Source organism: Callorhinchus milii, unplaced genomic scaffold (genome assembly GCF_018977255.1).
Source record: "Callorhinchus milii isolate IMCB2004 unplaced genomic scaffold, IMCB_Cmil_1.0 Scaffold3, whole genome shotgun sequence".
NCBI lineage: Eukaryota > Metazoa > Chordata > Chondrichthyes > Chimaeriformes > Callorhinchidae > Callorhinchus > Callorhinchus milii.
In genome coordinates, this window is record NW_024704744.1 from 12,417,390 (window position 1) to 12,433,570 (window position 16,181).

The following is a 16,181-nucleotide window of genomic DNA, read 5'->3' on the forward strand; positions in this document are numbered from 1 at the left end:
CTGGAACACTGCTGTGCGCAATTGGCTGCCGCGTTCGCCCACAAATATACAGTCAATTCACTTTACAGTATATTCTGTGAAGCGCTTTGGGACGTCTAGAAGACGTGAAAAGCACTATATCAAATGCAAGGATTATTTATTATTATATCAAATGCAAGCATTATTATAATAATTTTTCACTCCATTGTTTTTTCACTTAGACAATGAATAAACAGTGTGTCTGAGAAAATATTGTAACAAAATTAAACAAAAAATACCATAGTTCCTTTCCCCTTAAATCATGATGCTATTTGTTTTCACATGTGAACTCTTTTCCCCTCCTCATTCAAACACATAAATATTTTGACATTAATCCTTGCATTTGATGGAGTGATAGCACAATAATAATAATACTTGCTTTTGATATAGCGCTTTCACGTCTTCTAGACGTCTCAGAGCGCTTCACAGCATATACGGAAAGTGCTGTATATTTGTGGGTGAAGTGCAGCAGCCAATTGCATACAGCAATGTCCCACAATCAGTCGTGGATTGAGAGATCAAATTATTATTGTAATAAAATCAAAATGGCAAAGCTCTTCGTGAGTAATTGCTGAGAACCGTAGTCAATTTTGGGGGACAAAAGCTCAGCCCTTTGTACACAATACTATCTCAGAAGCGTCCATGATTAACCAAAATATCTGGAGGATTTGTTGGTCAGGATACTGGGGAAAAAAACACGCAAATCCTTCCTCAGTGCAAAGGTGTTCCAACAGGAAGCTACTGCTTGGGGAACAATGACCGAGACTTTTAGTTAGTCAGAATGATTGACGGGTGAGCCCATGACGAGCCAATACACCACAGCACACTGAGCACAGAACAGAAGCAAATTATGTTGCACATACTGAGCAATTTAATTAAAAACTGCACGAAATCTGATTGTCTTGACAGATGGCCCAAACCACATTATTTATATATTTTAATGACTGTGGAGCAGGGAGCTGAAGTCTGGCTTTCCTATATGTACTTAAATATTGTACTCAAAAAATATAAAATGTATCAAAACAGGATCAGCTCCAATGCAGCTGTAAACCCTGCATTGAGGTATATTTGAGTCTAATTTGTATCTGCTGTCAATAGTCTGATAATCCCTAAACAATGAGCACAACAACGATGGTTAAGGGTGTGAGAATCTCTAATTCTGCTGTCTGTTGGGTGCTTGATATGTTGCTAACTGGAGTGCCAGGAGAATGGAATAGCAGTCTGCTGTACACGGTTTGCAGGTTTAGATTTTAGCTAAGCTTTCACTGGCGAATTCACGTGGAATTTTTTTTAAAAAAAACTGGAGCGAAGCTGAGAAAGCTACCCACTGAACATGTCTCCCCAGATGACAAACCATCCCGCAGTATTCAGTGGAATATTTGGATTTCACCAGTGTTCCACTTTTCTGACTGCTTTTATTTTGCATTAGTTGTAAACTGAATATCAAAACCACTGAATTTTGTTAAAGAAAACACGAGAAAATGAGAATAATCAGATTAAAACGTTCACAGTTGAAGGACAGATCACAGCTATTGGGGTGAAAAATGTGATGTTTCATAACAGATATGATGTGTCAATTACCTAATCTGTTCTGAAACTTCACATTTTCTTCCAAAGTATTTCCAAAAACAAATTGAAAAGGAATCACAAAAATGGCATATTAACAGAGGTCTGATTTGTGCAAATTTTTTCACCAGATTCCTCAATGGAATCCCAGCTCGGATTACTGAAAGCCACCGTCATTGTGTGAATCAGATTCCTTATTAATCAATCCCTTTAAGAAATACAACAAATTAGACCCCAAAGTGTAGTTTGACTTTTCATTGCATTTGTGAGGTGATAAAAATGATTATGTTTTTATAAGGCAACGGAGACAAAATAAATGTACTTGCAGAGAAAATGATAGATTTATGTCGGTGTCTCGGATGTTATGTGAACATGTTTACAAAGATCACGAGAGGTTTGGATGAAGAAGTCCCTTTGGCACACTTGATCTCATCCTTCTACTACTGTACCATAATGTTAAAGCTATAAAATCTTTATGATTCCTCTAATGCTTTGACATTAAATGTCCTGAATGTAGTGCTAGTGTTAGCCTGGCTCAGCGAGTAGCATTCTCGTCTCTCAGTCAAAAGGTTTTGTGTTCAAGACTTTGAGCTCACATAGGATGACATTCCAATGCAGTAACTGGATGGGGATGTATTGCATTGTTGGAGGTGCTGTTTTCAGATGAAATATTAACCGACGTCCCATCTGTCTGTTCAGGGGATGTTAAACATAGCACTGTTTGAAAAAAGGACTTTCTTTCTCTCAGTTATCTTGCCAACAGTACCTCAGACAAAATTGTTCATTAACATCATGGCTTTTGCTGCATTTGCCTACAAAATACCCATTGTACTTTGAGATATTATCCTGAACTAAAAGGAGATGTATCAAATACAATTAACTTATTTATTTGTGTCCCTGTTATGTGCAGGCTCACCAGGACCGTCCAGTGACCACAGCAGTGAGGCGTCTTCTCCTCTATTCGACAGTGGCCTACACTTAAATGGAAACTCCACAAATACTGTAAGCCTTTTTGTTCACCCATCATCAATAAAATTTAAGAGTATTTATTTTAAAGTGTCAACCACAAAATAGTCTTTCTGTGTACAAGATGGAATCCAAGATAAGAAGTTTTTTTTTTAAACCATTCATTGTTTTTCTATTTCATGGTAAGGAAAGCTAGATGGTGTGATGAACTGTTTGATGACAACGCAGTAAGTGCTTGGCAAAACTAGCCATTTCTATCTGGAAAAGAAGTCCCAAGTTGAGACAAAAACACCATTCAGAACAAATGGAGTTTACAACAACAACTTGCAGTTATATAGCACACGGGATAGTGTCCCAGAGCATTTGACAGTGGTGGTGTCTGACCCTGAGCCAGGGATAGAGGGAGGGGGAGGTGACCATAAGCAGGATCAATAAGGAAGGTGGGATTTGAAAGTGGGGAGAGAGGGGGCAAGGTAGAGGGATTTAGGGAGGGAGTTCCAGAACTTCGGGGCATAGTGGCTGAAAGCACGGCCATTGATGGTGGAGCAGAGAGGGCAAGGAGGCCGGAACTGGCCAAGTATTAGTAGTGTCATGAAGGTGCAATAAGGCAATTGATGGAAAGAAACACCATCTCACATATACTGACTACAATGAGCATCAGAGGTTCACATGTCACAGATGTACTATCCCAAGGATAGCTTGCTGAGATGATGAGCTACTTGAGCATAAGAAAGATGCAATCTATTGGTTAGAGAAGGGTGATCATTGAGGTGTGGCAATGAAGGCCATGAAAACCTTCCTGCAAAGTGAGTTGACCATTACAACACATGCAAGGATGGGAAGGTTTGCCAATGTCTTTTACTTTTATGTCCCTAAGATCTTTAATTAATGCAAGAAATGCATTATGAAGAGTTGCACATATCCCAATATTCTGATATTAAATATATTGTCCACAGTCGCCAATTCAGTGTTGCACAATAGCTGGCTTATGAGCTAATCATGGTCCTCTAGGAATATTGGATGTCCTGATCACTTCTGTTGGCTTGGTTCCCTGCTTTTCCCAAGGCAGTCGTTGTCAGTTTCAGCAGCTTTCCAAGCTCGCAGTTTTTGAAAGGTCCTGTGGTGCTTTTGAGCATTCGGGTAAGTTTTTCCACCATATGGAGCTTACATCTACTTATTTCTGGAAAGCTCTCCCTGTGTGGCAGAAGCGCTCACCGGAAACAACAAAAAGATCTGGAGACGAGAGATACAGTGTACACACAGAAAGAATATGAAGATAAGAGGTACAAAAGCTTTGTAGCTCATTCGGACCTCTCATTTTAGGTCTATTTGAGTTAGTTGCTCAGGCCACTTTTATCTTTTTCTGTCCTTCCACCATGTCTACATCTGTCTGCTCTTCGTGAATTGGACTTTTGCACAAATTCACCATGTCTTTATTGAATATTCTCAGCACCTCAAGATAATAACTCCATGTGGAATTTGTTCATCTTTGTTAAAAGGAGCTTCATCTCTTTCTTCACAGAGGATAATACGGTCTAACATTGACTGAGTCTCAGCCTGTAAGACACTTCAAGCTGAAATTTAAAATTGTGCAGAACTGTTTTTAAATTCTTAAATTCACACTTTACTTGGAGAACAAATCTCTACAGCTTTCAATTTTGGAATGAGAGTATACAAATTTTCCACAAATCTGCCCAGTCTTACACTTCAAAACAAAATGGTCTTACATGATGCTAGGATCAATGGAATTTCAGACTTATATATATAGATTTTTTTGGTCAGTTGGAAATCCATCACCCTACTTAAGAGTATCCAAGCAAACTGATATTTCCATGCATCCCACCTACACATGGAAATCCCAGAGATAGATTGTTGGAATAGAATAGAGCGTTTACTTTAAGAAGAAGGACTAATAGCCCACTGTGTCTTTGCTGGTGTTATCTTCCCCCACTGGGGCTCTCTGCTGTAATTTCATATCACTTTCTTTCCCCAAATGTATCCCATTTCATCTTAATTCTCGTTCAGAACAAATAACGTCACATTAACACTATTAATTCACTTTATAATTTAACTGGTATCATGGGATCTCATTTATTTTATTTCTTAATGGGATTCCTTAATAAGGAATCCGAGTTGTCCAAATTAACTTTTTTCCAATAAATAAAAGTACTTTATGCTGACCCGTTATTGGTGATCCATTTCCAGAGTGGAGCTCCTTGAGGTAGACTGTAATTCTAATTCAGGCACTTTTTCCTGGTTGTTGCCATATAAATAATGGTAGTGGTACCACCAAAAAGAAGACAGATATTTTGGTAGCAGTCAATCATTTTCAAAGATCACATCATAAAGCAGGTGACGCCATAACTTCTGTACATGCATGAAATTAAAACCCCATTATAACCATCTATACATTTGACCCCTAGGTCATGTTACAGAGAAGCCTCCAGTCAATTTTTGTGCCAATAATCCTTGCATTTGGTACAGAAGGATGTCTCAAAACTTTTCACAGGATATATTGTGACATGTAGTGACTGTAAATTTGTAGGCAAATGCGTCAGCACAATTTCGCATAGCAATATTCCCCAAATAGCTCTGAAACGAATGACCAATTTTTACTTGGAGGATTGTTGGCCAAGACACCGTGAGAAACTTCCTTTTCTTTTCGAATAGTGCTCCGGATCTTTAATGTCTACCTGAACAGGCAGATGGGAAACATGTCGTTTGTTGAATTATTTTTCTAACTTTCTTACCACTGCTCCTGCTCTAATCTCCTCTAGCTAGTTGCAATTCTGTGGGCACTGGTTGCCCTCCCAAGTGGTCATTGTTCTTGTGTGAGCCTTGGCAGTGAGTGTCGCCAGAACATTTGAATGAAGAGAGCATCGCAGCAAAAGGAGATGTCTATCACTACCTCCAGGTATCGATAAGAATCAACAATTGGGACTGATGCCCTCGTATCTTTCAATCAGTTCCCTCAGTATATATTTCTGAGCTGTGCAGAACCATGATTCCACCCTTGGGGGCATCAAATATTAATTCCCACTGGATGGACCATTGTTCAAGATGGCGAGTGCATTGCGTAAGTTCACTTTGCAGCACTATTGGTATTATACTTACATGGCACAATTTTGTAGATCAGTGTCATTTCAAAGTGGCCCATGGTCCCAGTAATATCGCTTTGTTAATTTGAGCAGCTTTCGTTATTAATAACAAACTGTATACACTCACAACTTGTTAAAGGTTTCTGAGACATTGCTGTGTGCAATTAGCTGCCGCATTTCGCCCACAATATCCATAGTCAATTCACTTAACAATATAATCCGTGAAGCCCTTTGAGATGTCTCGAAGATATAAGATGCTATATCAAATGCAAGGATTATTAATAGCTGTTTGTCAGACATCGCTGTATGAAAATTGTTTGTTGCCTTCCCCTACAAATATACAACCATAACATTTGACAGTATGAACCATTTTGAGACACATCAAAGATGTGATAAGGTGATAAATCAAATGCAAGGATTATTATAATATTTGATATGGTGACAAATCGTTGAAAATGTGTCCTGTCAATTTATTGATTGATCCTTCTCAACTGTATCCCAAAGGTTGGGCTCAAAGTGATTCATAAAACCCTTTAAGCTGCCGGTTAATTAGCACTGGACTACTGGTTAGTGAGATACTGCCTTAATCATTGGAGTACTAGTTAGTGGTTACTTACTACTACTGGTTGATCCCGCCCTCCAAAAAAAAACAGTTAACTTAGTATCTAGTAAATCTGCAGTCCAATGCATAATGCAGCTAGCTTTGGGCCCAACCGCTGCGGCAGAGTTGGGAGAGATCGGTGTCACACCAGCAAACCAATCAATAAATTAAGACATCAACAGCAATACAGGTGGGGACTTGCGCACCCACTGTTGCATAACCTCAATGCAACTGCAAAGAAAAGAAACACTGACCATAGCCCCAGTCATCTTCAGGAACATTTCTCAGTACTGACGATCACTACACATTGGGTACTTTTCCCACCTATCTCTCATCTGTCTGTTTCTCCTACTTCTGCTATCAAGTCCATGCTGGGATTGCATTTGAGTTTATTTACTTTCAGACAGAAGATGTGTTACTAGCATTGGTTGATTTAGTGACTGCAACAATAATGTCCAGTATCTTTCACAGGTAGCTCACAACTGAAAGATCTGGGGATTCATTTTTCCTTTCAATTTTTTTTCTCATTATCCAAGTTTGTATCCACAGAATAATGATGGTATTATGAAATAACTGAACAAACATGTCTTGCTAGTAATTGGAATCAATGTATTGTCTGCACATTGCTTGCTGTAGGCACTGTTGCAATAGAAGTGAATATTTTTTTAAAGTGCATGTGGGGGAGGAATAGCCTAATGTCTGGAACACAACAAGATAATAATAATAACAATAATAATCCTTGCACTTGTTATAGCAGATCATCACATTGTTAAGACATCTGAAAGTGTTTCATGGGGAACATTGTAAAGTGCTGTGACTGTGCATTTTGTGTGTGAGTGCATCAGCCAGTTTGCACACAACAATATCTCATATACAGCCATGGAGTGAGTGATAATTTATTTGGGGAACAGTTAGCCAAGACACCGAGAGAAACTCCCTTCCCTTTTTCGAATATGCCATGGGATCTTTAACATCTTCCTGGACAAGCAGACAGAACCTGGTTTAACGTCTTATTCGAAGGACAGATAAAAATAGAAATCAAGGCGGGGGGATCATAATAATAATAATCCTTGTATTTGATATAACGCCTTATCATGAAGTCAAAATATTACAAGGGATTTATTGCAGTCACTGTATAATTGTAATTTTAATTCAAAGCGCTTCACAGAATATACAGTTAAATTAATTGACTGTGTAATTTGTGGGTGAAGTGCAGCAGCCAGTTGTGCACAGCAGTATTCCACAAACATTCATGGATTGAGTGACCAAATTTTTTTTTTTTAAATATTTTTTGAAGGGATTATTACCCCTGGAAAAGCGATCTGCCAATCGACTAATATCTAGGTAAACAGAGGCGTGTGGAGTAAGGAAACTTGCCTGAGGTTTTGCCCCGGGAATCAAACCCACGTTCTCTCACTTGCGAGGCAAATGCTCTAATTAATATTCGCAGGACTCCACAATGACAGGCTATCCGGAGCATTGAATCCTTGTTGTTTCAAGACTATTGTTTTTCAAGACTATTTATTATTGTGTTTTTCTAACTCAGGTTTTCTTGTTTGCGAGCCAAGTGCTCTAGCCAATGCACTGCAGGACTCCAGAATGACACACTATCAATAGCATTGAATCCTGTTTCTGTCAAAGCTTTTGCTTTTCCAGGTCAGGTTATGTAAAATCTAATTTCTATTGAAGCTCAGATCCTGAATTTAAAAATGAAATATTTTACATGGCTGTGGCAATTTGTCTTACAGCTGTTCAGTTGGCATCGTTGACCTGCCCTATAGTTTCTGACTAATGCTTTGCGTTTACTCTGGACCTCACCATATTGCAATGTTTTATTTTAAAAAATCAGGACATCTGTTGTGTCTTAGAATTTCGGAAACCCTCTACTACCTTGTGGATTTGCGAAACAAGTTTATCGCATGATCAACACTGCGGAAGCAGCTCTTGCTTGCAGTGCTGTGATCTGAACAAAGATCAAAGGAACAATTTGGGAAACAACAACTAGCGTTCTTAGAATGAAGGCAGCTCTGTATCTGTAAGCACTTTAAGGACAGGCCTCATTGTAACAACATTGATAGAGCATCTGTCCGTTTAAAAAAAGCATTCAATAGCTTTCAGATCCATGGGCTATATGAAAACAGGTTAAAAAATATTGGAGCTGCTGTTCCAGTTGCTTTGCGTAATCTGGCTCTTTTCTAATTGGCGTAAACTGACAAGGTTTCTGAATCCTGGGAGTCATCGTATGGAGAGAGGATTAAAGCCCTTTTGTTTAGCTCTTTATCCCAATAAAACCTTTTTCTCAACTGTGTATTCATGTAGTCCTCCAGGATAATGCTGCGGTTTAGCAGATTTTAAGAGATACTGGAGACTTTCTTAGTGTGCAAAGCTGCTCTGATCAGGGCTATATTTAGCTGGAGGGGTACTTTATCATAAAGGAGTAAGGGGAAAGGGAAGGGACTGAAAGGATTGTGCTTAAAAGAGCCTGTGCTGTAAATTTCACTGTGTGTATGGGTACAAAATGGGACATGCAATGTGATAACTGTCACTTCCTAGTTGCATGTATATGTCAGCCAGGCTCAGCTGGGAGTGCTTTCACTTCTGAGACACAGGTTGTGGGTTTAAGCCTTATATCCTTGGAAATTTTAGTTCACAGTCTGTGAGGTTCCAGTTCAGTACTAAGGGATCTGCTGCATTGTTGCAGATGAACTCTTTCGGATAAGACATTAAACCAAGGTTCCGTCTGCCTGTTCATGTGGATGTTAAATATCCCATAAAATGATTCAGAAAGAAAAGGGAGTTTCTCCTGGTGTCTCGGATAATCCTTTGGATATATTGATCATTCACTTCGTGGTGGTTTGAGATGTCTTGACAACATGATAAAGCACTATATCAAATGCAAGGATTATTTATTTATAGGAGAGGAAGAGTTGGGGGTCCATGTGGAGTACAAACACTGGCATGGACTAGCTGACCCGAACGGCCTGTTTCAGGCCCGATTCATTCTATGTGATTCCATGTAATTCTTTTCAGGAATGATTTTCCCCCCAAACTTTTCAATAATGATAAATACAAGCACTCATAACAGACATGGAAGGTTTCACATGATGTAAGGATGAAGAGCTTTACAGCAGGGAGTTTTGAATTGCTGCTACATTACACTGTTTGATGTTATTTTACATTAATGTCAGAATATGAACAAGTACAAGAGAATGACACCAGTCATTAGCCAAACCAATTTGTTCCTCCTTTGACTGCCACTCTTATCTGAAGATGGCACCATGAAGGCTTATGATTGTATTTGCTTTGGTTGGATTGAAACCATTATAGATGATAATATGTTTTCAATCATGGCAAATGGATTGACTGAGGCAGCAGGCAATAATTCATGACAAAATCCTGCATTTGCATTCCTGAAATGAGCATCAAGAGATCAAAGGTGGTTCTACTTAATTTGTTTGTGATGGTATCTGAGAAATGGGTCAGAGCTTTTGGTGGGATGGGGGAAAATGCAGCTTCCACTACACTAGCAAATGAAAATGTTTTCTAAATTGTGAAATGCTTTGAAGGGGCAAATCCCTCACTTGCTGCTAATAATAAACAGCATGTTTTATAGTTGTAATATACAGCCTCAGGGCCATTAAAGCAGCCAGCTTCGCATAATGCTTTGATCAGCTCCCATAGAATCATAAGGGCTGACATGCCACCCTGTCTTACCTTATAAGATCGATTTCTCTTCATCATACAAAAAAAAGCAGATTGCTTTTCTGGGGATAATAATTCTTTCAAAATAAATTTAAAAATAATTTGGTGACTGAATCCACAACTGTTTGTGGGAGACTGCTGTGAGCAGTTAGCCCCCACGATTTGCCCACAAAACAACCGTCACTACACTTCACGGTGTACTCTGTGAAGCGCTTTGAGATATCTCAAGTATGTGATAAGGCACTTTATCAAATGCAAGGATTATTATTATAAAGAATTGTGGAAATTCTTTCAATTCAATCTTAATCTGGAAGTCTTTTTTAAGAATGACGGAAAACTGTCCGAATTACAACCAAATTTATAAATTTTGACATCCAATTTTACTCTGGTATTTTTCCTCCACTTGTGCCACATAATCTAATCTCACATAATTTTTTTTACTGTTGAGGCTTGTAGCTCAGTGGTTAGAGCACTCGCCTCGCAAGCAAGAGACTTGGGTTCAATTCCAGGCAGGGCAAAATGTTAGGCAAGTTTCTTTACTCAACACGCCTTTGTTTACCTAGTAATAAGTATAGGAACCCGGTTGTCAGTCAATTAGCAGATTGCTTTTCTTGGGATAATAATTCCTTCAAAAAAAATAATAAATTGGTTATTTCAATCCACAACTGTTTGTGAGACACTGCTACGGCAATTGGCTGCTGTGTTTCGCCCACAAAATATACAGTCAGTTAGTTCACTTTGCAGTATATTCTGTGAAGCACTTTGAGACGTCTCTAAGATGTGATAAGGCACTATATCAAATGCAAGGATTATTATTATAATTTAATCTCAGTCTCTTGGTCGCTCCAATGTCTCCTCGATATTCCTCTTTTTCAAACACCTATCAGATTCCCTTTTAAAAGAAATTATGCACCCTGCCTAATCATAGAACTACACAGATGAGGCCATTCAGCCCAACTAGTCCATGCCGGTGTTTATATTTCACATGGGCTTCTAACCTTCATAATCTCCTCTCCCATACCCACCTTTTCCTTTCTCCTTCATATATGCATCAACCTTCCTCTTAAATATATATATATATGTATATATTTGCTTCAACTGTTCTGTGAAGCGCTTTGGAACGTCCTCCGGAAGTGAAAAGCGCTATATCAAATGCAAGGATTATTATTAACCATAGCTTCCATCAGTGAGTTCCACATTCTCACCACCCTCTGTGTAAAGAAGTTCCTTCTAAGTCTTTAGATCTGCTGCTGCCTATTAGATATTTATGCCCCTTGTTTTGAATTCACCAATAAGTGAAAGCGGTTGTTTGAGGGATTTCCCCCAATACTAACCATTGACCATGCAAGTGTTTTTTTTTCTAGCTTCCCTTGTTTATTTCAGTGTCCCAGTCCCACATAGAAATTTCTGCAATGTTCATCCCTGTTTGACTGTCAACTGAATAATAATAGGAGAAAATATTTTTTAACAATCTCCAAACTCCCCTGATGGTTTATTTGGGTAAAGGTATCGTCTAGTGGGGTTTGGAATCTAACAGATGAGAGGTTACCGGTCCAAACCCACTCTATTCCAAGTTAGCTAATCTCAGTGAACATCAGTTAGAGAGAAGAAAATCAGGCAACAACAACAATAACTTGGATTTATATAGTGCCCTCCACGCCGGACGGTGTCTCAGAGTGCTTAAATAGGCAGGGTTCCTGATCATACATTAAACCACACTGAAGGTAGTGTTAATGGAAAACAGCTAGGGTATGATCAGGCCCGGCTGTGTTTCCCCTTTGCTGACACTCATTGCCAAGATTCAGTGAAGAATGCACTCTTCCGTTACATAGCAGAGGATGATCGGTCCTAAATCTGGAACTCTCTTCCCCCAAAAGTCTGTGGTACTGGATTCATTCACATCTTCAAAACTGAGGTGGATAGCTATTTGTTATGTCAGGGTATTAAAGGATACGGGGCAAGGGCAGGTAATTTGACTTGAGGTACAGATCAGCGATAATCAGATAAGACTGGCAGAACAGACTCAAGAGGCTGAATGGCCTACTCCTGTTTCTATGTTTCTAACTGTACCATACAAAATATTTTTATGTTTCATAAAGAATACAGGCGGTTCACTTTACGGTATATTCTGTGAAGCACTTTGAGGTGTCTCGAAGATGTCATGAGGTGCTATATCAAATGCAAGGATTATTAAATGCAAGGATTATTATTATACCCAAGAAATTAGTCAAAATATTCAGGAGAGGAAGGGAGGAAACTGAACTTATTGCCCTATCTCCCCACTGGGCCATTAATGTCAAAGATTTTCATTCGTACACTGTAGTTCATTTTCTATGAAATAATATACAAATTAAATCAGTCATTGTTATTTGTCTCACGGACATGGAATGATTTCAACAAAATAGGATTGTATTCTCCTCAGCTTTAATACATCAAAGCTGTCATTGCATTAAATGGTTTCCCATTAAGGTGTTTTCAAGCCTATTGCAGACGGGTTGGTGATTGTGCTGCACTTGTGCTTCTCTTGTTGATGTATAGCATGATTGTTGTAGTGTATAAAGAACAATCGATCACAATGGGCTATGTTTGTTTCTAGGTATGGTTCTCATTTATTCCTTCTTTGCTCCTTGTCAAGGTCTAATATTGTATGGGATGTTACACATGTACTTATCTACTTGAGATGCGTCTATGGTGGGGCTGGGGGTGGAGGGAATGGGACATGTGATGTGATAATTATGATGATTGTTACATCAACCAAACACATTCTTCAAAATTGTCAATTATTATCACTGCTCTGGGGTAAATCCTGCTCTGCCCTCTCCCCAACTTTGCCATAATAGTTGGGTCTAAAGTCGCCTCAGTACTTCTGACTGGCTCTATGTTTGTCACTGATCATGGACCCAGTGTTGGTGGCTGTGGAGTGGGATGTTTCAGTGCCATTTCTCCTGATACCAATTTAAAACAAAACTGGAATGTCTTGAAGCAACTCTTACACACTGAACTATGTGACTGTCAGCAATGACTTTGGAATCACTGCAAATAAGGAGGGCAGCAGCTGTAAGAGGTTTAGGGCTCGTTTTAGGCCCAACCAATATAGCAAAATTGGTTGGTGGTGAGAGGTTTCAACCCCAAAGTCAATGATATCCTCTGACTCCTCTTGACTGTTGTTTCAGTCAATTTGACAATGTTAACCTGTGTTAATAACAACATCATTCCCTCCCCTCTCTCCATGGATATTTTTATTGTTATAGATCTGGAACAAAAATGCTGTACTTTGCTGTTTGTTTTATTATTGCCCTCTCTTTTTATTCAGACCTGGTAAAACATACTTTGAAGTTCAAATTGTTGGTATCGATGTACTTAAAATGTCATAGCATAAAAATACAATGTAAAATATTTGATAAAATAGTATGAAACTATATCCGCTTCATTATCAGAGTATTTCACTCTGATCCAAAGGTTAGATCATGTATAACGCTGTATATTAACTAGAAACAATTCTAGAAGGCAAAGAGTTTTGAGGGAAGAAGGTAACCTGGATTAAGAACATAGGAGAGAGGCAGCCCGAATTGGTGTAATGCATAGACCTGCAGTTTACAGGCCAGGAGCTGGTTTGAATTCAGGCCCCGTAACCCAAATGCTTCATGACCACCTGCTCTGCCCGCCCCACCATTGTCGGGTGGGCCTTCATCCTCTCTGCCCCCACCATCTGGAACTCCATCTCACAGTCCCTCCACTTTGCCCCCTCCCCTGCTTCCTTCAAGACCCGTCTCAAGACTCTCCTCTTCGACCCTGCCTTCGGTCACCCCCCTACCTGCCCTCCACCCCCCCTGATTCCAACCACTGGCTTGAGTGTGAATCTCTGACTGTCCAGGGTCATCCTCCTGACGTGACAGGCACTATACAAATGTAATTTGTTATTGCTCTCAGCCATAGCTGCGTGAAAAGGCCTTGTCCTTGACCCCTCCTAGGAGAGGAAAAACAGCCAGATTGTTGGTTCCTCCACAGCACCCTCAACTGGATGTGTGATTGTGGGGCAGGTGGATGAGGTGAGGTCAGGCTTGGATGCTACTAATCACTGGCAAGCATGAACAACAGTCACTTTTACCAGAGGGCAGCTGGTGTCCATTGAACTGCATCCCAGCATGAAGAAGCCAGACCGGGGACAGAGGCACAGGCAATGGGAAATGAAATAGAAAAAAAATTGAACACACTACATTTTTTTTAAAAAAAGTCATAGCAAGCAATTCAATCTTTCAAGCCTATTCTTCCACTTTGGCAGGTGGTGGCAGACTTTTTAATTCCATTTCCTGCCTCTTCCGCTTATCTCTTAACGCTCCATCCACTTATCTCCCTTTAAACATTCCAATTAATTCTGTACTGGGATGACAACTGTCAAAAAGGGACAGGCTTGTTTGCCTTTTTATGTCCAAAAGCCATTCATGTGTTATATATTACTGGACAAACTCGAAAGTCTGGTTGAAATGCATTTATGCATTTTAGTAATGTAATAGCCATCAATCATCCATAATCCCTGTAAGCTAGTCACTTTTTTATTTAATTTGAGTAGCTTGTCTTCATGAAATCCAGATATTATTATAAGACGCTGTAAATTATTCTGGACACAAACTGGTGTTAGATGCAACGTAACAGGTTTCACATAAAATGATGTTCTTGATGGGTTTCATTTATTCCGTGCAGGCACCATCATCACCTTCCTCACCTTCAGCTAATGAACCAAAATATGAGAAGCGTTGGCTGGACACCTTATCTGTCCCCTTGTCGATGGCTCGAATCTCAAGGTACAGAGCTGCAACAGATCAATTAAGGTTTGTAATCCATTGAGGATAGCTGAGAGTATTGGGATAGTCTTATATTGTTTGTGAACACATATTTAGGTATATCATGGAATTTTTCACGTACAAGAGAAATATAAAATGCCTTAGGAAAGCACGAAGCTTTCTCAATGTGCAGTTTATCCTGAATTGATCCACTTTGTTTTTGCTAATACAAAGACACACAGTGTGAAGTTACTAGAGAGACTCTGCTGCCTCCACAATCTTGTACGTGCCAATGCACAAGAGTTGTTTTTCACTGTTTTCCCCTGAATAAAGTGACTGTTTTAGTAGGAGTGTGAAATTGGGTCTAAGAACTTAGCCCCTTCTCAGCAGTGAATCCTTTAATGCCCAGAGCTCTGAATTGCCAGTCATATTCAGCACTGGTGACTAATGTTTGAATTTACCCTGTTTTTTTACAATGAAGGGAAGGCAGAGATCGAGATTTAACTGAGTTGCTTGACTTAAGAATGTTAGAGCAGAGAAATAGGTTTAACATTTATAAACCTCAATTGAGATTAGATTAAAAGATTTTTTTCTTCTCACGGAGTAGTGGATGTGTGCAACAGACTTACAACAAAGAGTCTCATGTTGTGTTCATTAATCTCTTTTAACAACACTACTAGATAAGCAGGGGCAGAGGATTACAGGTCAAAGGGATAGAATATATGGACACTGGGTAAAGATAAGTATTCAGATTTGTGTGAAAAGACCACATTCTTTCTCTGACCCTATCCTGATTCAAAGATTGAATGTTTTAACATTGGTTCATAAATACTTTTTGAACCACCTCAAGGGCAAAAATAAATTCAGTGCAACCCTACTCCCTCCCAAGAGAGTGTAAAGACCCTCATATACAACCATTGGAGCAAATCTTGTAATGGCTGTGAATTTTGCTGATGTTTATGTACTCAATGTTTGCGCTGCTAAGGCAAGCCAAAAACCCGAAAGGTATTTGATTCACTAGCTGCGTGCTTTCTTGATAATGAGGAAAAACAGGGTTTTTTAATGTGTAACCAGCGGCAGCAAACAATTAACAAATCACCATGGAGTCTACAAAATCCGCTGTAAAGCTTCTTTTTCCTAACCTGGCAATCCCAACCTGACAGATTACTGACTTAAGCAAAATTGACAATCCCTAATGTAAGCAAACATGACGTTGTTTAATGCGCAAAATTTAACTTCTTAGACAATGGTTGCTTCTCTCCACTGATAGCCTAACAGAAATAAAATAAACTCACAAAAGCACTTTAAAACCACTTTCTTTTTGGTTGTGACAATATGCATTTGACTGCCAGGATGGTTAACGATGAACTTGTATGGACCTTGATCTTTCCTTTTTTAGTATTTCCTATAGTGCTATGTGGTAAATATGCAGAAAAGCAGTGTTAGTCA

At 39.2% G+C, this 16,181-nt stretch overlaps 1 protein-coding gene across 1 annotated transcript in view; it reads left to right on the top strand.

Moving 5' to 3' along the window:
* The window catches only part of sntg2 (syntrophin, gamma 2), a 198,154-nt gene that overhangs the window by 122,254 nt on the left and 59,719 nt on the right, over nt 1-16,181 (top strand). Inside the window, exons 8-9 of the mRNA XM_042333369.1 lie at nt 2,495-2,586; nt 14,653-14,780. Coding sequence (XP_042189303.1) covers nt 2,495-2,586; nt 14,653-14,780 — 220 coding nt within the window. The remainder of the gene's footprint in view (nt 1-2,494; nt 2,587-14,652; nt 14,781-16,181) is intronic.